The 27,558-nt window shown below is 47.7% G+C and overlaps 1 protein-coding gene across 2 annotated transcripts in view; it reads left to right on the top strand.

The window, feature by feature from the left end:
- Positions 1-27,558, top strand: part of LOC115082027 (cilia- and flagella-associated protein 65-like) — a 70,392-nt gene that overhangs the window by 34,665 nt on the left and 8,169 nt on the right. For both annotated transcript variants that reach the window (XM_029586285.1, XM_029586284.1), the window contains exons 3-5: positions 880-1,064; positions 9,756-9,858; positions 25,958-26,124. In XM_029586285.1, coding sequence (XP_029442145.1) covers positions 880-1,064; positions 9,756-9,858; positions 25,958-26,124 — 455 coding nt within the window. The remainder of the gene's footprint in view (positions 1-879; positions 1,065-9,755; positions 9,859-25,957; positions 26,125-27,558) is intronic.

The raw sequence follows: 27,558 nt of genomic DNA, 5'->3' as shown, positions 1-27,558 counted from the left end.
ATGTTTAGAAGTCACTAAATCTTTTACAAGAAAGTCATTTACATGTTTCATTTTAATAGGAGGTGCATAAAAACGTGGGCAACTTCCAAACCAACCATAGCAGATTGGAGAAAAGTACAGCAAAATCTGAGCCCCTTCAACTAGAGTACAATCTTCTTTTTAGAAAGAAGCTTAAAGCTGTGCTTTTTAAGCAAGTAGATAAGACATAGATTTGTAAGTGTTTTAGTGTTTTTTTATGGTTCTTTTATTTTGAATGTGGAACTGATCAAAATGTTTTTGTTGTGGAATAGAAGTGCAAGAAATAAATAAATAAGTCATCCTGCAAAGATCTGTAACGCGGTCACACGATCCACATTATATTCATTTAAAAAAAAATTCATGAAAAAGAGCATTGCTTGGATAGCAGGCATTCTAAAAGCAGGTTTAATGTCCTTCCACCCAAAATAATTGGTACTTTCCAATTGTTCTGGGCGGGTGACGCAGAAAGAAAAGGAAGGAGGAATTAAGACTTACCCGATAATTTCCTCTCTTTTAGTTCTGCTACACCAGTCCAGGAACCCACCCTGGAAGAGAGAAAGTTTATTAAAAAAAAGCCCATAAAATAAGTGAAAGTCTTCAAAATTCTCAAAGAGGATCTACCTCTTCCATTAGAATACAAAGTTGTTTCTGTTTAAAGTGCATAGACCTTCTCCAGAGTTTTCAGTTTGCTTTGACCTAGGCAGTGGCTCAGTCTGGTCTGTGCTCAACGGACGTAGTAGGAAAGTTCTCTGCCTTCAGCAGACCCAATCGTTCTGGACTGGTGTAGCGGAAAGGAAAGGAAATTAGCAGGCAAGTCTCCATTTCTGCATGCACTCTCTCAGTATATTGCCCAACTTTCAGAAACTGACCCATGTGCTGATGCCTTCTGAGCTCCCAGCGAAGAAAATAGCTAAGGAGAAGAGCACCTTCCTGGGCGTGGAAGTGGTCAAGTCGCTGGAGTGGCATGGCTGGCAGCTGGGAAATGAGGTCACCAAGATGCTCACCCTAAAGAATGTGCACCTGAAAGCGAAGAAGCTGAAATTCAGGTATGTGCATGATCCAAAGAGCTCTCACTTCAGGGGGCAGGGCTAGCATAAGTCCAAGGCCCAGTTCTCAAAACAAAGCATCCCAAATGGCATCACACATCTGGTGTTTGATTGCTTCTTGCACCGAGGGTGATATCATTTCGAACTTTATAGCGCTGTGATACATGCTGGCAGTGTATTATAAATCCCACTTAGAAGCTTTTAGCTCCATATTCAGACAGTTCCCAGATCAGTCCAGACTCTTGGGTTTTGCCTCCCTTCCAGCAGATGGAGACAGAGAACGTTTCGCAGGCACTGCCTCTTAACCCGGTGTGCCACCTGCATCTCCTCAGTATTCCTCTGTCTCCAGCAGATGGAGGTGGTGCAAAACCTGCGGTTCTGTACCTGAGCATACAAAACAAAGAAAGAAGTTTATTTATTTATTTATTTATTTGTGATTTTTCTATACCGGCATTCACGGAGTTTGTATCATGTCGGTTTACATAAAACAAGGGGTGAGCAATACAAAACTATAACTTGAATGTATACATTACAACTTATAATAAATTATAACAAATTATAACAAGTGCTCAGAAGAAGAAGTTACAATAAAACAGGGATGATTCTAACTGGGAGTAAAAGAAGAGGAAGATAGAAGTTTAACAAGAGGTAGAACTTTGCGGAGGTTGTTAATGACTATATTAGTTTAACGGAAGTTGAGATTTTCCTCCCAGGAGGTTGCCAGGTCCTGGTAAGACCATCCCTCCTGGTAGCAGGTTACGAACGAGCAGGGGTTGGGAACCCCAATTTGCTCTCTGTGACGCCGGGGGTGACAGCTGGTGGTCCAGCTCCCTCTCCTTCAATAAGGATCATGGGAAGCCTTTGCCACTTTCTTCAGGGAAGTATTGTTCAAAAAAAAAAGTAAACGCCTGGAACTTTCAGACATGGCACCTTGCAGCTGAAAAGCATTTGACTGGTGCTTGCTGGCTCCCATCCGTCGCTGGGAGCGAGTGGAGGCAGGGTGACTGAGTCGATTTTGCAGTCCGATCTCCTTGTTTTTCGTGTCGACATCCCTAACGCTCTCTCGCGACGACCATGCCACGTGGCAGCCGCTGCTCCAAGTGTGGGGAGCACAGTGCGTGGCTTTCTCATCTTGGCCGACATTCCTGCTGCCTCCCTGGAGGGGAGGGCTCATCGTGGGTCTCTCGGATGGCGTCCTCGCAGCAGCACGATCCTGCTAGTTCGCCGGCTGAACGGCACGGCACTGCCGACTCATTCCCACTGAGCGTGAGAACGACAGCCAACTTAGAAACCTTTCCGGTTGTGGAGGAAAGAGCTACAGGGGGAAGGGATCTTTCTCCAGTGCTATTGCCGGCCGATTCGAGCCCGGAGGAGGCCCGGGGGCCTCAGATGGGCCTCCAGGAGGGAACTCTGATTCCCTGGGAAGGGATTTCTGTGGGCCTATGCATTTTTCCACAGATTTTATTCTATTAATGCGTGAGGTGTACATGGCCAGGTGTACATGGTGTACTCCCCACACTGACTTGGATCAGGAGGAGGAGCCTGGCAAGGTTTCTGCTGTGGAGGGTAACGATCCGAAGATCTTGCGCCTGTTCCACAGAGAGTAACTCGGTCCCCTGATTCCATATGTCCTGGTGGAGCTGGGAATAGAGGTTCCATAGGAGAAGTCTGACCAGGATACGGTAAATCTGGTCATGGCTGATTTGAGGGGCCCGGCTAGGACCTTTTCACAGAATGGTTAAGCAGTTGATAGTCAGGGAGTGGGATATTCCAGAGACCGGGCTAAAGGTTGGCAGGGCTATAGATAAGCTTTATCCCTTGCCTGAGGAGACCCTGGAGCTTTTGAAGGTGCCGAAGGTGGATACTTCTGTGTCGGCGGTTACCAAGAGAACCACCATTCCAGTTGCTGGGGCAGCAGCGCTGAAGGATCTGCAGGACAAAAAGCTCAAGGTGCACCATAAAAAGATATTTGAAGTCTCTGCTCTGGGCATCCATGCAGCGGTATGCAGCAGTTTTATGCTTCGTGCAAGCCTGCGATGGGTTCAGCAGCTCCAGAGTGCCAGGGATCTCTCACCCCAGGACTCTGAACGAGCGGAGCATTTGGAAGCAGCAGTAGCCTATGAGGCCAACGCTTTATATGATCTTATTTGCACCTTTTCTAGGCCGATGGTCTCTGCAGTTTCAGCTAGAAAAGCCCTTGTGGTAGTGGAATTGCTCAGCGGATATTTCATGAAAGGCTCAGCTCGGGGCTCTCCCCTTTAAGGGCAGGCTCCTTTTTGGAGAGGACTTGGAGCAGTTGATAAAACAGCTCGGTGATAATAAGATGCACAAGCTGCCAGAGGACAAGCCTAAAGGTCCAAAGGGGTTTCTCCCGGTTCGTTCTCATTTTCAAGGAAAGAGGTGTTTCTGTCAGAGCAGAGCTCCGTGTGCTGGCCAAAAGCAATTCTCAGGGAGGTTCTAGTCCTAGTCCCAGTCCTTTCGTGGCTGCATAGTGAACTGGGGCGGCTCCAGCCAAGGACCTAGCGGGGCCAAATCCGCACAATGAAGCGAGGCCGGTTCTCTCCTCAGTTCTGACTATCGGGGATCGGTTGACCCTATTTTATGAGGAGTGGGCCAAGATCATGTCGGACCAGTGGGTTCTAAGCATTATAGAACAAGGTTACGCTTTAGAATTTACTCAGCCGCTAAGAAACCTGTTCATGATATCCCCTTGTGCCTCTCCAGCAAAGAAACTTTTCATCTAACAGACTATCTAAAGGCTAAGAATGCTGGGGGCTATTGTTCCTGTGGTCAAGAGGGAAGGTACTCCATTTATTTTGTGGTGCCGAAGAAGGAAGGGACATTTCATCCAATCCTGGACTTGAAGAAGGTGAATGTGGTTCTCATGGTTCCCCTTTTCAGGATGGAAACTCTCAGGTCTGTCATAGCAGTGGTGCGAAGCGGAGAATTTTGGGCTTCCTTGGATTTCAAGGAAGTGTATTTACATTTCGGGATACGCCGAGATCATCAAAAATATCTCAGGTTTATAATCCTCGGGAAATATTATCAGTTTTGTGCTCTTCCATTCGGTCTAGCCACAGCTCTGAGAACTTTCACCAAGGTGATGGTGGTTGTAGCGGAAGCCCCCCGAAAAGAGGGGGTTCTAGTGCATTCATATCTGGATGATTGGCTCATTTGAGCGAAGTCAGAGGACCTTTGCAGACAGGCGATAGAAGTGGTGTTGCACTGCTTGAGATCCTTGGGTTGGGTCGTGAACCTAGCCAAGAACCGTCTCGCTCCCTCTCAGGTCCTGGATTTCTTGGGTGCGCGCTTTGATAACTGCGTGGGCAAGGTTTTTCTCATAGAGGAATGGATTCTGAAGCTACAAGCACAAGTGCGGCACCTGTTAGAGACGCGAGTGCCCAGGGTCTGGGATTACTTACAGGTGCTCGGCTCCATGGCTTCGACCTTGGAGTTGGTCCCATGGGCATTTGTTCATTTGAAACCTCTACAGAAAGCATGATTGTCCCATTGGGATCCAATGTCTGAGAAGTTTCATCATCCATTGCTGCTTGTAGAGTTCGCCAGGTCCAGTCTTTCGTGGTGGCTTACCCGGGACAGCTTATGCCGTGGGGTGTACCTCGAGGTGCCTCAGTGGATGGTAGTGACTACCAACACCAGTCTTACCAGTTGGGGGGCTATGTGTCAGTCCCAGTCGGTGCAGGGTCAATGGTTGGCGGAAGAAGTGACCTGGTCCATCAATTGCCTGGAGACCAGGGCGGTGCAGCTGGCTCTTGAAGCCTTTCTGCCCTTTCTTTGGAACCGTGCAGTTCGCATTCTATCACACAATGCAACAACGGTGGCTTACATCAATCACCAGGGAGGCACCAAGAGTCGATGGTCGCTTTGGAAGCGTCGCTGCTGATGTCCTGGGTGGAACAATATCTGGCCTTGATTGCGGTGTCGTACATAGTGGGGACCAACAATGTGCAAGCGGATTTTCTCAGCCATCAACAATTAGATCCAGGAGAATGGGAGCTTTTGGAGAAAGCGATGACCCTCATCTCTCACAGGTAGGGCGTGCCTCATGTGGACCTCATGGCGACCCCAAGGACATCAAGGCGCCGTGTTTTTTCAGTCGCAGAAGAGAGTACAGAGCAGAAGGGGTCGATGCACTAGTGATACCTTGGTTGTGGGATGTTCTCCTGTACATATTCCCCCCCTGGCCATTGCTGGGCAAGGCCCTAAGAAGGATAGAGGTCCACCAAGGAAAGGTGATTCTCGTAGCTCCCGAATGGCCATGGCGGCCTTGGTTTGCAGATCTGATCAATCTAGTAGTGAATGGACCCCTGAGGCTGGGCCATCTCCAGAATCTTCTACGATAAGGCCTATATTTTCCAATCAAGCAGATCACTTTTGTCTAGCGGCTTGGCTTTTGAAAGGAAGCAGTTGAGGAGAAAGGTTATCCAGAGAATGTTATTTCTACTCTGCTGCGAGCCCATAAGACCTCTACCTCCTTGGCATATGTCCGGGTTTGGATAGTCATAAGAACATAAGAAATTGCCATACTGGGTCAGACCAAGGGTCCATCAAGCCCAGCATCCTGTTTCCAACAGTGGCCAATCCAGGCTACAAGTACCTGGCAAGTACCCAAAAACTAAGTATATTCCAATCTACTGATGTTAGTAATAGCAGTGACTATTTTCTAAGTCAACTTGATTAATAGCAGGTAATGGACTCCTCCAAGAACTTATCCAAACCTTTTTTAATAAGTCTTTGAGTCTTGGTGTGTGAAGCGGGGTATCCATCCTCAGCAGGCTTCGGTGGTGCAAATTCTGTCTTTCTTGCATGAAGGTCTAGTGAAAGATTTGTCTTTCAGCTCCCTCAGAGTGCAGGTGTTGGCCCTGTTATGATTCTGCCCCGTGGCAGTCTCTTCACCCTTTTCTGCCATCTTCTGCAGCTCGGAGGCTGCCAACGCTCGTCATGCGGCATGGAGCCGCGCTGTTCTCCAGAAGCAGCTTGGAGGCTGCCGGCACCTTCCTTCGTGGCAGGAGCCGCATAACAGCATTCCCGCGGCCCACAGGCCGCTGACATTGCTGCCACCTACCCGGCGGCAGGGAGCTGTCCGGGCATGCTTCTATGCAGCAGGAGCCACATTGCAGCACCCCCATGCGGCCCGGAGGCCGCCGACATTACCTTTTCTCCTCCGGGGGGGAAGGGGCCTTTATCCCCGGGCTCTCCTGCTGTCCGGAGCCTCCCTCAGCTGTTCTTCAGCGGCAGAAGGCCGCCTGTGTCGTCGGGGCCTGCCTGTGGCCTGCTCCTGCCTTCACCAGGGATGTCACTCTTCACGGTCCTGCACTCTCCTGCTTCCTCCTAGGGGGCGAGGCCGCATCTTCTTTCCCTTCTTAAAGGGACAGCAAGGGAGTAGTCCATCAGTGATGTCATTGTGGGAGTCACCTCTTCAGCCCTACAAAAGGGTCTCGTCGTCATTCTCTCCTCGCCTTCGCAAGGAGCCAGTCCTCCTTAGGGCTTTCGTCTTCCAGCTTCTCAAGGCTTCCATTCCATGTGGGATCCTGTGTCTTCATCTAGATGTTCTTCATTCCTTGGTCTCCTGTCTCATCAAGCTTCTGTGTTCCAGATATCTTCACATCCTGATCTTCATCTCCTGATGTCTTAACATCCTGACCTTTATTGTCAGATGTCTTCATGTAACTTAATCTTCTTCTTCAGAGGTCTCTTTGGATCCAGTCTTCATGTATTGATCTTCATGTTCTCGGCATCACAACCTCTTGAAGCTTCCGGCTTTTAATCCTCCATTGCACTGAGTCCCATCTCAGTGTTCCTTCACCGAGTCCAGCCTTGGTGATCCTGGCTCCGAAACCCGTCTCCGAGCTTCCTTCCTTCTCCTATATCCTGCCGGACCTTCGGAGTCTATTGCTCATGTCTCCATTATCACGAATGAACTCTACCCTAAATCTTGTTCCATTTGTGTGGTCCGCGCCTGGCCTTGATTGGCTGTGGAGGGCGCCCCTCAGTCTTCGTCTGAATCTTCTAATCAGTCTGTATTGGGAACCATCAGCGTGGTCTGCGACCAGCCAGGCTTGGCTGTGTAGTGCGCGTAGCGTGGCCACCTAAACAGCATTGTGGACATTGTGACTCTTCGGAGTCCTTGTATTTTCTATCAATTCAGAGTCTTCTCAGACCTTCTCTTCTGCCTTCCGGAGTCCTCTTTTAATTATCGGAATCCTGCCTCAGATCACTTTCTTCAACCTATCTGAACCCTGTCTCAGACTACCTTCTTTGAGCTGTCTGAGTCCCGCCTCTGACCACTTTCTCCTTCTCCAACCAATCCTGAGTCTCGTCTCACCTTCGCCAACCAACCTGTATCTCGTCTCACCTTCTTCAAATACCTGAGCGGGGAATCACCAGCGTGGTCCGCGACCAGCCCTGACTGGCTGTGTAGGGTGCGCCTGCCGGCGTGGTCTGCAACTAGCTCTCATCGGCTGAGTAGGAAGCGTAATGTGACAGTACCTACCCAGTACCTTTCAAGCCACACAAGTTTTCGTCTTCGTCTACCTTCAATCAAGTACCCATGAAGCCCTCACGTATCTAGTCTTCATCTTCGATGTCCTCATCCTCTGACCACTGTCTGCCCTGTTGCAGTTGCTGCTCCGTGCGGCAAGTCTGAAAGGGGTTGGAGTAGTCGGAGGACCACTCATGAGACCAACATAGCGTTATTTGGGTCTCCTTTTGCTGCGTACAGGTGTGGCTGTGATCGAGGCCATCATTCTCCATCTTCAGCCCATGCTGGGTCACCTCTCACCTGCCTTGGTGCTTGCCAGAGCTCCTCTGCGGCTGTATCGGGGACCAGGGGCACACAAAACCACCAGAGATGGGATCGCTACCCGCGTTCCCTCAACAGGCCCTGGGTTGCTTGCGGGGCAAGGTACATGGTGCAACTTTGGCAGCGCAACCGGACGTAGTCCGATTTCTCTGCGGAGTGAAGCATTTGCGTTCCCCTGCTGCAAGGTGTGTCCTTCTTGGAGCCTTAACATAGTTCTTAAGAGCATGTGTGAAGCTCTGTTGGAAACTCTTAAGAGAGCCACCGTGAAGGATTTAACTCAAGGTGGTGTTCTTAGTCGCCATATGTTCGGCTAGAAGGGTTTCTGAACTTCAAGCCCTGTCCTGTAGAGAGCCTTTTTTACGCATTTTGGATTATGGGGTTTCCCTGCAGATGGTTCCATCTTTTCTGCTGAAGGTGGTTTCAGTCTTCCACTTAAGTCAGAAAGTGGAGCTTCCGGTTTTTCTAGATCTACAGTCTGAAGCACGTCATACCAAAGAATTAAGATGCTTAGATGTCAGGAGGGCATTGTTGAGATACCTGGAGGTCACAAACAGCTTCAGGCTGTTGGATCACCTGTTTGTGTTGTGGAGTGGTGCAAAAAAGGGTCAGAGGGCGTCAAAGGCCACGATTGCACGTTAGTTGAAAGAGGCTATTGGTGCCGCATATATCTGTCGCAATCATCCTGTTCCGGAGGGGTTAAGAGCTCATTCTACCCGTTCCCAGGCTGCCTTCTGGGCAGAATGTCAGCTTGTGTCACCACAAGAGATTTGCAGGGTGGCTACTTGGAAGTCTTTACATACCTTTGCCAGACATTACCGACTGGAATCCCAGGCTCTGGATGTTGGCAGTTTTGGAGAGAGTGTTCTCAGAGCGGGAATCTCTCAGTCTCACCCTAGTTAGGGAATCTTTGGTACATCCCAGGAGGGAAAGGAAAATTGGTTCTTACCTGCTAGTTTTCATCCTGTAGTACCACGGATCAGTCCAGAGAGTCCCACCCAGAAGTGAAGAGGAGTTTGTAGAGAGTCAGCTCGTTCTGACTTTACTATTTTTTGCTTATTTCTGAAGAATGGCACAGGTTTCCCATTGATCCTTTTACGAAAGGATATAATTTATTTAGTACATTTTCCTTGTCCTCCGCTCGTTCCGGGGGATGTAGTGTAGATAATTAGTTAGAAGTTTGTTATGTTAAGTATTTTCTGCTTGGGTACTGATTAATACTGAGGAGATGCAGGTGGCATATCGGGTTAAGAGGCGGTGCCTGCAAAACTTTCTCTGTCTCCATCTGCTGGAAGGGAGGCAAAACCCAGGTAAGAACCAATTTTCCTTTTGTCTAGCTGTGGGATTTGGCAAACTGGGGGTTTTAAATTTCCCACCATATTCATTGCCCCAGATTTATTTGGCTACATTTTTATTTGAGCTGGATAAGTCAGGGCATTTTGAAGTGGGGCTGATATTCAGCGGTATCCAGCGAAGTTACCTGGATAATTTTGGTTGTACCTCAGAGTACAACCAAACCAGATACATTCAGTGGTGCAGCTGGATAATTATCTGGATAACTTACCTGGTCTGCCTACAGCTGGATATGGATCTGTGTGCAGCCAGTGGGAAATGATTGTGGCACTTTTGTGATATAGCTGCTTCAGAGGCGTGGAAGGAAGAGGACAGCCTTCCAGTGCCCAAGGAGGGAGGGAGGGAGGGAGTCCCAGACTCCAGGCTCTGGAGAGTGCTGCAGCTTGTGGACCTTAGTTTATATTTTTCTTGTTAATAAGGATATTTACCAAGAAGCACCCTCACAACTGTGAGTCAAGGCTCAGGAGCTGTACCTGTTTTAAAACTCTCCTATTTGCTTGTTCATTCCTTTTTCCAAGCCCTCCTACCACAATTTTCTTCACCACGATGCTCCCTCAGCCCATTCTGCTGAGCCCCGGCACGAGTTTCTCACTGCCCATCACCTTCCGCCCCATGGAGAAGGTAAGTGAAATGCTCACAGCTTCCTTTTCAGTGGAGGCAGGGATTAACTAGCCTACTGAAAGTTTCAGCAGTCCCAGAGTGGCAGCGTACTAGCAGCATGCGAAGAACTGTCCGCAGATGGCCAAGCTAACATGCAACATTCTGTGGTACAAAGGGGGGCAGAGGCCTCCGAGCTGCGTTCAGTATTACCCATACCTGTTTCCACTCTAAAGATGATGTAACCTGGCCCTCAGCGTATGAAAAGAAGAAAAGATTGGCAGGCCAAGTCTGAAAACCATTTGTCCAGGGAAATAGGCCTGGCTGAAAATTGCCCTGTTCTTAACAGCTGAATAGAGAGGTTCCAGGGGCAGAGAGAAGTAGAGTTTATTTTCAAATCCATCTGCTTAGTTTTCACTCTTTCCTTCTCCCGCAGCAGAAGTAGGTTCAAAATGTGGGGTTTCTTCGTGTCTAGTCAGATGAATTCCCATAGAGCTGCAAGGGATCCTGGGCGGGTAATTTCCCTTTGATTATTAGCTATAGGGTCCATGGCTAGGACGTTTCATGGTAATATGGGCCTGCCCTGGCCAGAGGTTCAGACAAACAGGGAATGACATTCATATTATCCCCACCGAACCAAACTGCCCACCCTGGTGCAAACTACGCGGGTACTTTTTCCCCACAGGGGTTTGCTCCTCACAGAGATTAGCAGCTGCTTCCTCGTGGGTTCTGTAGGATTATGTGTGTTGTTGCAGAGCTGCCCTCTCCCCATCCCCAGGAATGCCTCTGCAGTGTGCACATAACAAGTCACAGTTTGGTGAGCAAGGCGCTTCCTTTTACATACGTACAGGGTGGGCAACAATTAAAGAGTCCATCTCCATAGGTGTAGGTGCAGAGCCTTGGGAAAGTCTTCACACCCTTATACATGCGAATAGTACCTTATTGGTCATGACCTTTGTCACAAAACAATTGACTGTCTTATAATGATATATTTTATTTATTTTTTTTTTGGTTTTTATATACCGGAAGTTCCTGTATACAATACATATCACTCCGGTTCACATTTAACAGAGATAACTATCGCCGGGGAGGCGGTTTACATGGAACATATCGAAATAATGAACGGATAATATATAATAAAGTACAATCTATTGGGAAAACAACTAAGATCAACTTAGAACGACTAAGATCCACTTAGAACACAACTTGGAAACATATAACTGAAGCAATATAAACATTAGATTATTGCTGTAAGGCAAGGATGGTTGTTGTTCTTCTTGCTTTTAGCTCTCTGGGAAAGCTTGACGGAAGAGCCAAGTCTTGAGTTTCACTTTAAAAGTAGTATGGCACGGCTCAAGGCGGAGGTCCGGTGGTAGGGAGTTCCAGAGAGACGGGCCCGCTGTAGATAGAGCACGTTTCCTCAGGGTAGATTTTGCAGGTTGGGTGATCATTCTGTTCTGGTATGCCCTTCTGGTTGGTTTTTTAGAGGAGTGTAGTTGAAGCTGGAAGGTTAAGTTGAGTGGAGAGATGTTATGTAGGGCCTTATGAATCATCATGCAGGTTTTGAACTGAATCCTGTATTTGATGGGCAGCCAATGGAGATGCTGGAGGATCGGGGTGATATGGTCCCTTTTTTTGGCGTTGGTAAGTATCCTTGCAGTGGCATTCAGTACCATCTGGAGTGGTTTGGTGGTGTATGCGGGAAGGCCCTGCAGGAGCGAATTGCAGTAATCTAGTTTAGGGAGAATGATGGCTTGGAGTACTGTGCGGAAATCCCTATAGAGTAGAAGGGGCTTTAGTTTCTTTAGCACTTGTAATTTAAAGAAGCATTCTTTTGTAGTGTTATTTATGAATTTATTGAGGCTGAGTCTGTTGTCTAGTAGTACTCCCAGATCTCTGACTTGTGGTGCGGTGGCATATCCTGAGGTGTCTGGAGAGTTGCTGGATGTTGGTGGGGCAGATTGATCCGGTGCTATTATGAGGATTTCCGTTTTGTTGGTGTTTAGAACCAGGTTGAGGCTGGTTAGAAGATCGTTGATGGATGAGAGGCATTTTTTCCAGTAGTCCATGGTTTTGTGTATGGTCTCCGTGATAGGGATGAGAATTTGTATGTCATCCGCGTATAAGAAATGGGTGAGCTTGAGGTTAGTAAGTAGATGACAGAGTGGGAGAAGGTAAATGTTGAAGAGGGTGGGGGAGAGTGATGATCCTTGTGGTACCCCCATCTTGGCTTGGATGGGGTGAGATTCCTTGTTGTTTATCTTAACTTTGTATGTTCTGTTCTCTAGGAAGGACTTAAACCAGTTGAAAGCTGTTCCTGTGATGCCGATGTCTGTTAGTCGTTGTAGTAGGCTAGAGTGGTTCACGGTGTCGAACGCTGAGGAAAGATCCAGAAGCGCGAGGAGACAAGGTTGGCCTTTTTCGAGATTGAAGATAATGGTGTCCGTTAGTGTGGATAATAAAGATTCGGTGCTCTTTTTCTTCCGGAATCCATATTGGTTAGTGGTGAGGATATTGTTGTCGTCAAGGAATTCAGAAAGTTGTCTGTTGACAATTTTCTCCATAATTTTAGCTAGCATAGGGAGGTTAGCTATGGGTCTGTAGTTAGCCGGATCTGTGGTGGGAAGGTTGGGTTTTTTGAGGAGAGGTTTGAGCAATGCTAACTTGAGTTGGTCAGGAACTTGGCCTTGGGCGAGGGAGCAGTTAATGATATCTGCAACTGGCTTGGCAATGATGTCAGGGATTGAACTCAGCAGGTTTGATGGTATATGGTCTAAGGGGTGAGAGGACGGTTTTATCTTCCTAAGGATATTCGCTATTTCTAGGGTGGGCGTGGGTTCAAGAGTTTCGAGCGCTGCTGTGTATGTGTTGGTTTGACGAGCGGTTGCTGTAGCTGATTGCAGGCTGTGGTTGCTTGCGTGGCTTGTGTGCGGCATAGGCCCTTTGAGGGGGGCTATGAGTGCGGTGATTTTGTTGTCGAAAAAGTCGGCAAGTTCACTGGCTTTTTTAAGAGCTTGTTCATCTGGGATGTTTGGTCCAGGAGGTTTAGTGAGGGCTGAGACATAAGAGAAGAGGGCTCTTGAGTCAAATGAGAAGTGGTGTATCTTTTTGGAGAAGAATTCTCTTTTTGTTTTGTTGATTTCGTTTCTGTAGGTGTTGAGGCATGATTTGTAGTTGAGGAGGGTTGTTGTAGATGGGCTTTTACGCCATTGGTTTTCCTTGCTTCTAAGCTCGTGTTTACGAGTCTTCAGCTCTGTGGTGAACCAAGGTTTCCTGTTGTCTTTGTCCGGGTTGATAGACTTTGTTGTCATGGGACACACTTGATCTGCAACCTTGTTGGTGATGTTGCTCCATGATGAGGTTGCTGAATTGGCGTCAGTGAGGTCCAGATTCATTAGTTCTTTGGCTAGGTGTTTGCTTAGGTGATCTCCTGAGCACTGTTTCCTGACTGAGATGGTGATTGTTTGAGTTGTTTGGGGAAGAGGCTCAAGGATCTTTAACATTGAGGAAATGACTAGGTGGTCAGTCCAAGGCAGGTTGGGGTGGAGTGGGATGAAAGACCTTCGTTTATAAAGATCAGGTCTAAAGTATGACCAGCTTTGTGGGTGGGTTCTGTCACAATTTGTCTGAAACCCATATGGTTGAGGGAGGAGAGAAGAGTTTTGCAGTTGGAGGAATGAGGTTGGACATCCACGTGGAGGTTGAAGTCTCCCATCAAGATGGCCGGTTTTCCTGAATTTAAGTGTTTTGCTGTTAGTTCTATGATTGGAGAAGGGTTGGATTCCAAAAGACCGGGTGGAGCGTAGATTAGCGCGATAGTCAGATGTTTAGAGTTGAATAAAGCGAATTCCATATTTGCTATAGTATTGGATGTCTGCAATGTCAGACCTAGCGATTTTTTTGTTGCTAAGAGGAGGCCTCCTCTTCTTTTTTTGCGTCTGGGTATGGACAGTATGTCGTAGGTCTGGATAGGAAGCTGGTTGATTAGGGTTGTGTCAGTTGGTTTTAACCAGGTTTCTGTGATGGCACAGATATCTGGTTTAGAGTCGGATAGGAAGTCATTGAGTATGTGCGTTTTCTTGGATATGGATTGCGCATTAAACAGCGTGATTGAAAACAGAGCCAGGCCAAGGCATTGGGTGATAGGTGTCAGCATGATGGGCCTGAGTCTCTGTTGGCGGTTGTGGTGGAGTGGTGTGGTGGGGAGCTTAGGTGCTCTCCACCTTTGGTTGTGGATGATGGGGATGGTTAGGGTGTGCATGATGGGAAAAGGAGCGGGTGTGTAGCCCGTAGGAAGTATCCAGTAGACAGGGGGGAGTTCTAGGCTAGTGGTGTCATGAAGCGGGAGGACTTCTTGGTATGGGTCTTACACTGAGGTCACGTCAAGCAACCATGGAGTTATGCCCGAAGAGAGGGCTCAGCCTTCTAAAATGCTGGATGCTGGAGTGGCTGGTCTAATGCTGGAGTGCCTGGACGCTGGGGTGCCTGGTCGAATGCTGGGTGCAGGAGTGCCTGGTCGAATGCTGGAGTGTCTGGACGAATGCTGGGTGCAGGAGTGCCTGGTCGAATGCTGGAGTGCCTGGACGAATGCTGGATGCTGGGGTGCCTGGTCAAATGCTGGAGTGTCTGGACGAATGCTGGGTGCAGGAGTGCCTGGTCGAATGCTGGAGTGCCTGGTCGAATGCTGGAGTGCCTGGTCGAATGCTGGATGCTGGGGTGCCTGGTCGAATGCTGGAGTGCCTGGTCGAATGCTGGATGCTGGGGTGCCTGGTCGAATGCTGGATGCTGGGCTGCCTGGACGCTGGGGTGCCTGGTCGAATGCTGGGTGCAGGAGTGCCTGGTCGAATGCTGGAGTGTCTGGACGAATGCTGGATGCAGGAGTGCCTGGATTGCCGCGATATTGTAACCGATTATTCGGTTACAATATCGCGATTGCCGCGATATTGTAACCGAACCTTTTGTGGCACCTGTTAGAATGTACTATAGTCGCACTCACCTACCTTTCTTTATGTGCCTACATGTAAACCGTTGCGATGGTACATAACTTAGCGACGGGATAGAAAAGATTGTAAATAAATAAATAAACATGTTTCGTGTTCTGTTGTCTAAAAAATACAAATCAAAATGCAGTAAGTGGGAGCTTGTTTCACTGATCTACACAACACAAGTTACATTTTCATTGTGAAAAGCAATTATAGAAACATTCCAAAAGTAATTACTGTAAGAATTAAAAAACAAAAGGTCTTGATTGCATTAGCCTCCACACCAGATAATGGCCCAGAATAAGTTAAACAGAGCCCACTGTGGCCAGTGACAGTAGCTGAATTGATGCAAGCTGTTTCTGTTGTATGCTGTGAATTGGAAGCAAAGTAGGAGCTGCGGAAAAACCTCTGGGATAACCTTATTCCTTGGGACATTATCAGGTACCTCAATGGCACCACCGAAATGCCGTGATGAGGACTTCCTTCCAAAGTCAGTAGCTGTGGCTTAAGGAAACCATGGCATAAGGTCCCCATGAGGCCTAAGATTACTTTAGAAGAGCTACAGAGGTCTCTGGCTGAGATTAGGGAAAATATCGACTGTTCAACAATTTCACCTGTATGTGAGGGTAGCAAGAAGGAAGCTGCTGCTGAAGGAAAGCCATGAGAAGCACTTAGGAGGCACTGCATGCACGTGGGAGAAGGTTTTATGGTCTGAAGAGCGATATTCATGGCATAAAACAAACCCAGCTCATCACCCTGCTGATACCAACCCTGCGATAAAGCCTGGTGGGGGCAGGGAGGCTTGTGAGGATCGAGAGAAAGATGGATCCTGGAGGAAATCCTGTTCCAGTCTCCCATAGACCTTTCAGCAGGACAGCGATCCCAAGCACAAACACAGTGGTGGTCCTGGCCAAGGCCAGAGCTGAAGCCAGTGGAAGAGACTTGGAGACCGCAGCCACAGATGATACCCGGCTTGAGGAACTGGCAAAAACTGCACCATCCCACTACTGAAGTTGGTAGACGTTTATTCTAAGCAACTCGTAGCTGTTACTGCTGCAAAAGGAGTTTCCAGACAGTATTGAGTCAAGGGGTGTGAAGACTTATCCAATCACAATTTTGGGGAGTTTTATTCTTAATTGCTTTAGAAATATTTCAGTAATTCTTCTTTCATGATGAAAGTGGCGTGTGTATTGTACAGACCAGTGTAACAAACTCCTACTTCAATGCATTTTGATTTGTATTCTTTTAGAGATCAGAATGTGAATAATGTACAAGAGTCAAAAGACTCACATGATATTGCAAAATTCGGTTTTACCCATAGTAATGCCTTTGATTTTTGCCCTTTTATTTTATTTATTTTCAAAATGTACATCCATCTATCCACCACTCTTCATTTTTGTCTGCCCTGTGAGATATTTTCCATGTATTATTTATTTCTCATTTCTTTTAAACTGCTAATTCAGAGGCCAGATCTGGCCAGAGCGATGTCCATCATTAAAATAGAAACAAAGATCTACAAAAAATTACAACATGATCTTAGAAAAAACAATAAAAATATCCTGGCAGCAACTCCTATCAAAGTACTACCAGCCCTTGATTTCCATGCTGGGCTGCGATGGATGACGTCACCCATGTGTGAGGATGGACATCCTGCTGGAGCTGCGTTATGGGGCAGATTTTCAAAGTGCCCCTGCGCGCCCCCAGCCTATTTCACATAGGCTCGGCGATGCGTGCAAGCCCCGGGACGCATGTATGTCCCGGGGCTTTGAAAAAGGGGCAGGAAGCGGGCGTGGGCGGGACCGAGGCCTCCGGCATGGCAGGCGTAACTAAGACAACAAAGGTAGGGGGGGATTTAGGGAACGAGGAAAGTCATTGGGGCTCCCCTAGGGCTCGGCGCGCGCAAGGTGCACAAGTGTGCACCGACCACGGATTTTATAACAAGCGCGTGGCTGTGCATGCATGTTATAAAATCGGGTTTCCCTGTACGTACCAGGATCAGTCCAGATGGTGGGTTATGTCCCCTGTCCAGCAGATGAAGTCAGAACAGACTTCGCGGGGGCGTCACCATAATAACCAGTGCGCCCTCTGCAGGAGCTCAGTATAAAGTTTATCAAAGCCCGAATAGACAAAGTACAGTCTGGATCAAGTTTGCTTAACCATAAATGTAACTAAAAATGTAGCCCATTGCTTCCGGAGGTTTTGATAGCCAGGGGACTGACTCCTACTTACCTCCAACATCTCCTCCTGCCAGCTGCTGCTCAGGGAAGTACTCTTTTTTGTTCTTTGTTCATTAAGTTTAAAAAAAAAAAAAGTACATTTTAAGGAAGGGGAAACTTAAGTTGTTTTGTTTGTTTCCTATGAGGCTGGGAGAGTCAGTCTGAGGTGCTTGATCAGCGGGAACTGTTCGGACTTGCAGGAGGGAGAGCTGAAGGAGTCTGCCGCTGATTCCTTTTTCCCTGGGGTGAAAGCTGGTTGTGCGGTCAGTCCGGGATGCACGTTGCTTTGGCCGCTGCAGCCTACCACGCGTGGCTTCAGGTGACGCATTTTGCACATTTTCTCAGTAGCGGTACGGCAGCCACATAGTGCGGCCTACTTCAGTGTCGGTGCACTCAGGCTGCGATGCACTTCCTGCCGCGTGGCAGATGGCACCTAAGCCGCGCATTGTGGCTTGCAGGGCCTGAAGGCTCTGGTCTGCTCGTCTTAATTCCTGCTCTCTCTGCACAGGCTGTGCATCTGGATCGGAGGGAACCGCTGCGGGTGGCTCTAAGGAGAGGAGGGCCTTCCGATCATCGGGGGCCACGGGTTTTGTCGTGCCCATGGGGGATTGCGTCCTGGGGTCTTCACCCTGCCGGGAGCCTGGAGATTCCCCTCCTCCCTCTTCCCTGCAGTGCAGAGGGATGAGGAGGATCAGGAGGGAGATGCAGGCTCTGATGGCAGTCTTCTCTCGCATTGGACCAAGAAACCAGAGGAGTTTTCTCCAGAGTTTGTCCTACTGTTACACAGAGAGAAGAGGTCCAGAGAGAGATGGACGAGTGCCCCGTCCAAGAGACCAAGGCTGGCGTTGGCAGGGAGGTTCGAGAATTCTGCTTAAGTGCCTGGGCTAGCGGCGTGCTGGTGCTGGTGGTGATCCCAGGGATCTGGATGATTCCGATGATATGCAGGATGATCCTACCTCCCCTCAGGGAGCAGACCCAGACATGGAACTAGATGGTGGTCAGAATCCTGATCCAGATGCGGGCAAGGATGATCCTGATCCAGACGAGGGCCCCGTGGCAGAAGGCGATGACCCTAGGGTGGTCCATCTGTTTAAAAAGGAGGAGCTCCATCCCCTCATCCCTCAGGTGTTGGAGGAGTTGGGGGTTAAGGTGACTCAAGAAGAGTCTGACAATGAGGGAGTGAATCTGGTAGAGTGAATCTGGTTCAGGATGGGCTGCACGGTCCTCCCAGTGCCTTTCCGTTGCCTAAGAAGGTTCAGAAGCTGATCAGCTGGGAGTGGGATTTCCTGGAAGCTGGCTTGAAGTTCGGTAGAGCTATGGTAAAGCTATATCCTTTGATTGAGGAAAACCTGGATTGCCTAAAGATTCCTAAAGTGGATGCGGCGATCCTGGTAGCAGGTTCGGCCGCTCTGAAGGATGTTCAGGACCGCAAGCTGGAGATTCAGCTGAAGCGCATGTTTGAGGTGTCTGCCTTGAGTCTGCGGGCCGTGGTGTGTGGCAGTCTGATGCAGCGTGCCTGCTTGTGCTGGGTTCAGAAGGCACAAGAGCAGGCTTTTACCGGGATGCTCAGTCCTCGGCATTTTGTGCGCTCGGAGGTGGGAGTGGCCTATTTAGCAGATGCGCTGTATGATTTGGTGCGTATGTCCACCAGGAGCATGGTGGTGGTGGCGGCATGCAGGTTTTTGTGGTTGCGCAATTTGTCAGCGGATCTGTGGTCCAAGTCCCAGCTGTGTAATCTGCGTTTTAAAGGATGGCTTCTGTTTGGCGAGGATCTGGATCAGCTGAAGAAGTCTTTGGGGGAATCTAAAGGCAACTGTTTACCAGAGGATAAGAAGAGCATCTCCCAATTAAATAAATAATAAAAAAACCCAGGGATGGGATCCATCAGTTCTAGAGGACGCATATAAAGAGCAGGTAGTAAAACACTGCATGGAGCGGCAGTAGCCACAGAGGCATTAACGGAGCGGGATGCCAGTGGCCGGTGGTAGGTGTCCACCTTCACAGAGTAGAAGGATGAAGGGCATCCATCTCCCAATTAAAAAAAGAAAAGAAAAAAAAGAAAAAAAAACAGGGATGGGTTCATGGGCTTATAGGTATTACCAATTATTAGGCTTTTCAATATTTGATGATAGTTAATGTGACTTTCAAGGCATTCTTCACTTTCGGTGCATGTCCGACATGACTCCTTGCTTCAATGACAGGGGAAAAGAAAAACTGATACTTCACACATTTCCAGCATTGCCCTCTGCTTCATGGCAGAGAGCTATGCTGCCGCTTACCCAACTAATCAAACTTAATATTTCACTTGGAAGCAGCTCCAGCACTGCTCTCTACATTAATGGTGGGGGTGAAAAGGGAATTAGAACATAAGGTTACTAAGAGCCAAGAGAAACAGTTAAGTATGAGAACAAATGTGTGAAGCTTGCTGGGCAGACTGGATGGACCGGTTGGTCTTCTTCTGCCGTCATTTCTATGTTTCTATAATAAGAAGATTTTTTCCTTCCAGGTTCCATTTTTGGGATTTGCAGAGATTTCGTTCCAGCCAAGGGGCCTCTGGTTTGGGGCCAAAACAGTCATTGGGATGCCAGCAGTCCTGTCAGGGTACCCGCAGGCCCTCCAGAGACAGGGCTGGTCAAGGGACATAGCAGGAAAGTCTTCCCAATGATGCCAGGCTTGCCCACTCCTCGGTGGAAATGGTAGGGGGCAGGTTGTCCCGCTTTTATGGAGAGTGGGCCAAGATCACATCATACTGGTGAGTCCTGGAAGTGGTAAGAGAGGGTTATGGGTTAAAACTTTCATGCCCGGTCAGGGAGGCTTTTCTGGAGTTCCACTACTCGTCATGAAACAAACGAAGAGTGGTGGAGGGAACCTTGCAAAAGTTGCTAAACTTGGGTGCAATAGTCCCCGTCCCTCCGGATGAGCAAGGTCGGGGGAGGTATTCCATTTATTTCATGGTTTCCAAGAAAGGGCACTTTTTGACCCATTCTGGACTTTCAAAAGGTAAACATAGCCTTGCAGGTTGCACATTTTTGCATGGAGACCTTGTGTACGGTGATAGCAGTGGTCTGCGGGGAGAATTCCTGGTGTCACTGGATCTGACCTAGGCATATCTTCATATTCCCATTCGAAAGGATCATCAGAAGTTTCTGCAGTTCATAGTGCTGGGGCAACACTTCTAGTTTCAAGCCCTTCCTTTCGGGTTGGCTTTGGCTCCCCGCACCTTCATGAAGGTGATGGTGGTAGGGGCAGTGGCCTTGAGGTGAGAGGGAATCCTGGTCCATCCATATCTGGACGATTGACTGATTCAGACAAAGACGGAGGAAACATAGAAACATAGAAATGACGGCAGAAGAAGACCAAATGGCCCATCCAGTCTGCCCAGCAAGCGTCACACATTTTTTTCTCTCATACTTATCTGTTTCTCTTAGCTCTTGGTTCTATTTCCCTTCCATCCCCACCTTTAATGTAGAGAGCAGTGATGGAGCTGCATCCAAGTGAAATATCTAGCTTGATTAGTTAGGGGTAGTAGCCGCCGCAATAAGCAAGCTACACCCATGCTTATTTGTTTTACCCAGACTATGTTATACAGCCCTTATTGGTTGTTTTTCTTCTCCCATGCTGTTGAAGCAGAGAGCCATGCTGGATATGCATCGAAAGTGAAGTATCAGGCACATTTGGTTTGGGGTAGTAACCGCCGTAACAAGCCAGCTACTCCCCGCTTTGTGAGTGCGAACCCTCTTTTCTTCTCCCCTGCCGTTGAAGCAGAGAGCTCTGCTGGATGTGTGAAGTATCAGTTTTTCTTCTCCCCTGCCGTTGAAGCAGAGAACTATGCTGTATATGCATTGAAAGTGAATAATCAGGCTTATTTGATTTGGGGTAGTAACCGCCGTAACAAGCCAGCTACTCCCCTCTTTGTGAGTGTGAATCCTTTTTACCACATTTCCTCTTGCTGTTGAAGCTTAGAGCGATGTTGGAGTCACAGTAAGCATGTGTATGTTTATTTAATAAGGGTATTGTCTCCAGGCAGTAGCCATCATTCTGGCGAGTCACCCACTCTTCATTGGCAGCCTCTTGACTTTATGGATCCACAGTGTTTATCCCACGCCCCTTTGAAGTCCTTCACAGTTCTGGTCTTCACCACATCCTCCGGAAGGGCATTCCAGGCATCCACCACCCTCTCCGTGAAGAAATACTTCCTGACATTGATTCTGAATCTTCCTCCCTGGAGCTTCAAATCGTGACCCCTGGTTCTGCTGATTTTTTTCCTACGGAAAAGGTTTGTCGTTGTCTTTGGATCATTAACACCGTTCAAGTACCTGAAAGTCTGTATCATATCACCTCTGCTCCTCCTTTCCTCCAGGGTGTACATATTTAGATTCTTCAATCTCTCCTCGTACGTCATCCAATGAAGATCCTCCACCTTCCTGGTCGCCCTTCTCTGTACCGCCTCCATCTTGTCTTTGTCCTTTTAAAGATACGGTCTCCAGAACTGAACACAGTACTCCAGGTGAGGCCTCACCAAGGACCTGTATAAGGGAATAATCACTTCCCTTTTCTTACTCGATATTCCTCTCTCTATGCAGCCCAGCATTCTTCTGGCTTTAGCTATCGCCTTGTCACATTGTTTCGCCGACTTCAGATCATTAGACACTATCACCCCAAGGTCCCTCTCCTGCTCCGTGCACATCAGCCTTTCCCCCCCCATCGAATACAGTTCATTCGGATTTCCACTCCCCATATGCATGACTTTGCACTTCTTGGCATTGAATCTCAGCTGCCATATCTTCGACCACTCTTCCAGTTTCCTTAGATCTCGTCTCATTCTCTCCACTCCTTCCGGCGTGTCCACTCTGTTGCAGATCTTAGTGTCATCCGCAAAAAGACAAACCTTACCTTCTATCCCGTCCGCAATGTCGCTCACAAAGATATTGAACAGGACCGGTCCCAACACCGATCCTTGCGGTACACCACTTAAAACCGCTCTCTCTTCAGAGAAGGTTCCATTTACCATCACACATTGTCTTCTGTCCGTCAACCAATTTGCAATCCAGGTCACCACCTCGGCACTCACTCCTAAGCTTCTCGTTTTATTCACCAGTCTCCTGTGCGGAACCATATCAAAAGCTTTGCTGAAATCCAAGTATATGATATCGAGCGCTCTTCCTTGATCCAATTCCTTGGTTACCCAGTCAAAAAAGTCAATCAGATTTGTCTGACAGGATCTTCCTCTGGTGAATCCATGCTGCCTCTGGTCCATCAATTCTCCCGACTGTAGATAGTTCACTATTCTCTCTTTCAACAGTGACTCCATTACTTTTTCCATTCAAAGAATGATGGATGCCCTGAGGTTTCTGGGTTGGGTGATCAATGTAGCGAAGAGTCACCTAGTTCTGTCTCAGTCATTGGAGTTTCTAGGAGCTCTGTTCGATACCTAGAAGGGCAGAGTGTTTCTGACAGTGGACAGGTTGTCAAAGGTGCAGGTGCAGGTGACGCATCTGCCTGTCAGTGCCGAAAGTCTGGGTTTACTTGCAAGTGCTGGGTTCCATAGCCTTGACATTGGAATTGGTTCCATGTGTCTTTGCTCACATGTGTCCTTTGCAAAAGACGCTTTTGTCCAGGTGGAATCTGTTGTCAGAGGAGTATCATCTGCTGTTACCTCTTCTACAAGAATCCAGGTCCAGTCTTTCGTGGTGGCTGTCGAGGGCCAACCTGGAAAAAGGATGGACTTGGAGGTCACAAACTGGGTAGTGGTTACCACAGATGCCAGCCTCAAGGGCTAGGGGGGGGGCGGTGTGCCTGGGAGGGTTGGCCCAGGGCCTTTGGTCAGCGGCAGAGATATCCTGGTCGATCAATCACCTGGAGACAAGGGCGGTGCGCAGAGCCCTAGAGGTGTTCCTGCCTTTGGTCCAGGGATGCATGTGTTTTTGGACAGGGCAACAACAGTGGCATACATCAACCGACAAAGCGGGATGCAGTGGCTCGGGAGATGCAGCTGTTGTTTGTGTGGGTGGAATGCCATGTTGATGGGATAGTGACCTCGCATGTCACAGAAGTGGACAAGGTACAGACAAATTTCCTCAGCAGGAAGCAGCTAGATCCCAGGGAGTGGGAACGGTCCCCGGAAGCCTGGAATCACATTTGTGCCAGATTCACGGCATCTCCATGACTGATACCAACCAGATCTACTACCCCGCACATATCTTACAATGAGTTCTCTTAACAGTCAAATCAAATGTCAAGCTTTTATATTGTCATGTAAATAAGCCGTCTTATTACAATGTATAGTCCTATCCTTTACAATGTTTATTACAACATATTATAATCCTATCCTTCACAAAACTATACCTTGCTGTATACTTTGCTGCAGTTTTATATTGCCTCAATGTAAAGATAGTGTGACCTGTAATCACACTATCTCACTAAACATCATGTAAACCGATGTGATACCCTCGGGTGAATATCGATATATAAAAACTGAAAAATAAATAAATAGGGTGTTTCTCAGTTGGATCTCATGGCGATACGGGTCAATGCAAAGATGGTGAGGTTTTTCAGTCGCAGGAGGGAGTCCGGTTCAGTGAGGCTAGATGCTCTGGTATGCCCCTGGCCAACCGGGATTCTTCTGTATGTGTTTTCTCCTTGGCTGCTCATTGGTTGCGTGCTGCGGTGCATAGAGTTACATCCAGGGATGGTGGTGTTGGTGGCACTGGAGTAGCTGCAGTGTCCATGGTTCACAAATCTGATGTATCTGGTGATCGACAGGCCTCTTTGGCTGGCTCATCTGCCAGGGTTACTGCGACAAGAACCCATATTTTTGGATTGGGAGGATTGCTTTTGTCTCGTAGCTGGATTTTCGGAGCTAGTAATTGATACTATGTTCCAAGCTAGGAGGCCCTCTACGTTCATTGTGTATGTCAGGGTGTGGAAGGTGTTTGAGTCCTGGTGTCTTTAACAGAGTTTGGACCCTTTGTCAGTGGGAGTCTCTCACATTTTGTCTTTTCTACAACATGGCTTGTCCAAGGGCCTGGCCTATTGTTCGCTTCGCATGCAGATTTCAGCCTTGGGTTGTCTACGGGGCAAATGGTGGGGAAAGTCTTTGGCCTTTCATCCCAGTGTGTTTCCTGAAGGGGTTTAAGCACTTATGACCTCCGGTTCGGAAAGTGTGTCCAGATTGGAATTTCAACTTGGTTTTGCGGGTTCTTTGTGGCACATCTTTTGAATCATTAAAATGAGCTTCCTTGAAGAACTTGAGATTGAAGACAGTTTTCCTGGTTGCCATATGTTCTGCCAGTCAGATTTCTGAGCTTCAGGCGCTATCTTGTCATTATCCATTTTTGCGTATTGTGGATGACAGGGTGACGTTGCATACAGTACCCTCCTGCTTGCCGAAAGTGGTGTCTGCTTTTCACGTGAATCAGACAGTGGAGATCCCAGCTTTTCCAGAATGGTCTAGAGAGTCTCTGCAGGATAGGGATCTTCATTTCCTGGATATGCGTCGCATCCTGTTGCATTATTTAAAGGTCTCTAATAGTTTTCGCCATTCGGATCAACTCTTTGTCTTCTTTGGTGGAGCTAAGAAGGGAGAGAAAGCCTTTAAGGCTACCATTTCGAGAGGCTGAAGTAGGCCATTTGTTCGGCCTATATTTGTAAGGGTCGTAAGATTCCGATGGGCTTCAAGGTGCATTCGACTAGAGCACAAGCAGCCTCTTGGGTGGAATGTCAGTTGGTGTCTCCCCAGGAGATTTGTAGTGTGGTCCTTGCTTCATACTTTCACCAAACATTACAGATTGGATGTTTGGGTGCAACAAGAGGCGTCCTTCGGTGAAAATGTACTAAGAGCGGGTCTTTTGGGTTCCCGCCCAATGTAGGGGTGTTTTGGTACATCCCACTTGTCTGGACTGATCTGGGTATGAACAGGAAAGGAAAATTGGTTCTTACCTGCTGATTTTCATTCCTGTCATACCACAGATCAGTCCAGAGACCCGTCCCATTTTTGCTGCCAAAAGACTGAATTTCCTGGTTATGATATTCACTGTATACTAGAGGTGTTTATGTATTGAGAGTGTATATGCAGCGGTTGTCAGCATGTTTTCTGTGTTAAGAAGTGTGTTTTTCAAGTCAGGGGTTTCCAACCTTGTGTTTCCGGTTCGCCATAGTAAGCGGAAGGTTATCTACTTTTTGGCTTGGGTACAGTCAATACTGAGGGACTGCAGGTGGCACTCTTGGTTATGTAGCAGTGCCTCAAAGTTTTGTTCTCTGCCTCCATCTGCTGGTAGGGATGCAAAACCCACTTTTCTGGACTAATCTGTGGTATGACAGGAACAAAAATTAGCAGGTAAGAACCAATTTTCCTTTAACAAAAACAAGACAAAAAAATATATAAGGTGACATCCTGAGATATAAGTTAAGCACTTATGTGTGAAAGCATCCTATATTAGTGCCTTAGTGAAGATCTATATTCCTAAATGATGGCTGCACTCACAAGGGAACAATGTATTAGAAACACTGTCCCTGAAGGCTATGCATCTGTATGAAACAAGAGACAGATCATTTTCAGCAGCACAGCCAAAGATGTGGCATGCTCTGCCAGACATCTTAAGGGTCCAAATAGATATAAAGTGCTTCAGGAAAAATCTAAAGAGGATTCGTTTTACAGAAGCATTAATTGTGTTTATTTTGTGATGACTAAAAAACAGGCTTGAAATGGCAAGGTAAAACTGATCAGAGACTCACAGTAGAAATGAATGAATGTATGTTCTTGTATGTTCACATAAACTGTAACTCACCAGGATTTTCACAAAGAGAGAGTAATAAATATTTTTAACTAAAATAAACCAAGAAGACTCTCTTTTTCTCTTCACTGAATGCTACATAAGGAGAGACCTATCACATCCTTAAGTGCCCCATATTTTCTTTCATTTCCAGCGAGAGTATGAAGACTACATTAATTTTCAAATGACAGAAGGTGGGTTCTCCATATCCCTTTATGCCACCCTGCCACGCTGTGAGCTACAGATCCCAGAAAGCCTGTATCTGCCAATCTGTGCAGTCGGTGACTCATCAGAGGCCTTCTTCAGTATATGCAATACCGGGTGAGTGCATGGAGGATCTCACTGGGGCCTTAGGAAAAGTTATAAATAGAAATGCAAGATGAGTTTCAGATAAGGCTTTTGTGACATACTCTTCCCCAATCTCCTTCTCCACAAGTTCATAGGCATCATGGATATTGACCAGAAAACCTGGTCATCCTATCCATATGATTGTCTTTTTATCTAAGTATCGCTTATCCGCTCTAGTACCAAACTCTCTCTCTTTGAAATGTATTTCTTTCCTTTCTCATCCTGCTGCACTAGTCCAGAACGATTGGGTTTATCTCCCTTTTCCCTGTATGTACCCAGTTCAGCCCAGACTGCTGGGTTATGCCTCCCTTCCAGCAGATGGAGACAGAGAAAAACTTGAAGGACACGCCTGTAAGTAGGATGCACCACCTGCAGCCCCTTCAGTATTTCTCTGTCTCCAGCAGATTGACTCTAAACAAGAAAAAAAAAAAAGAGAGTTGCAGTGACAGGAGTCCTTTAAATTAATCCACACCAGTGGGTTATGCACTCCTGCCAGCAGATGGAGACAGAAAACTGACTCGCTGACATCACTCTCATATAGCCCTGCCCCGACATTATTCTACTAGTATTCCCTGTGTCTAGCAGATAGTGGACATGCATCTCTCTATTGGGGATTACCCGTGTTAAAAAAGAAAGAAAGAAGAGAAGGAGAAGAAAAAAGGAAGAGGTTGAGCTCCTGAAGTGACACCAGGCTGGTCCTCTCTCAGTTGAGCGGTGAAGCCTCAGTGCTTGGACAGGCTTAGGCTTCAAAAAAAAAAAAAAAGCACTGGAGGACAAGAGAGAGCTTAACAGCGAAGGCTTGTGTCCTCTCCCCCCCTCTCCTGATTGTGCTCTCAGCTGGAGAAGGGCTGAGCTCAGGTAAAAAAGAGAAAGGAGGAAAGTGATAGCCCCCTTTTCTTTATTGAGTTGTTTCTCTCCTTTGGCACTAAGCCCCCTACCACATCTCTGGGGAGTTAGTGGAGTATGAAGGCGACAGATCAGCGGGTAGAGCAGAATTTGCTTCTAGGACCACGTCGCAGGCTGTGTTGGTCGGCTGTGTGAAGGGCAGCTAGGCCACAATGAAGCATGCTTAGGTTGCGGGGGACAGTTTTTTCCCGGACGCACAGTACAGCTGTGGCTTAAAGTAGGCATGCATGTGCACATCGTTGTATGCGTGCAAGCTTGCGACCTAGATTTGAGCATGTAATTGCGCAGGTACACCTGCGTGCGCTTAGGTGTGCGAGCAGAGACTGCGTGGAAGGAGAGTGGACTTTTTGATGACAGATAATGGCACTGGGGGCTAAAAAGTCTAAGCGCCTTGCACGTAATGTGACCTGCCATATAAGGGCAATCCAGCTGTCTCTCTCACTTCACCTATGCCAGCACAGTCTGGAGGATCAAGGCAATTTGCCTCCCAAGGATTTGCTA

This window comes from Rhinatrema bivittatum, unplaced genomic scaffold (assembly GCF_901001135.1).
Source record: "Rhinatrema bivittatum unplaced genomic scaffold, aRhiBiv1.1, whole genome shotgun sequence".
NCBI classification, from domain to species: Eukaryota; Metazoa; Chordata; class Amphibia; order Gymnophiona; family Rhinatrematidae; genus Rhinatrema; species Rhinatrema bivittatum.
Note: the sequence above shows the minus strand (reverse complement) of the source record. Positions and strands in the feature narration are given on the sequence as shown.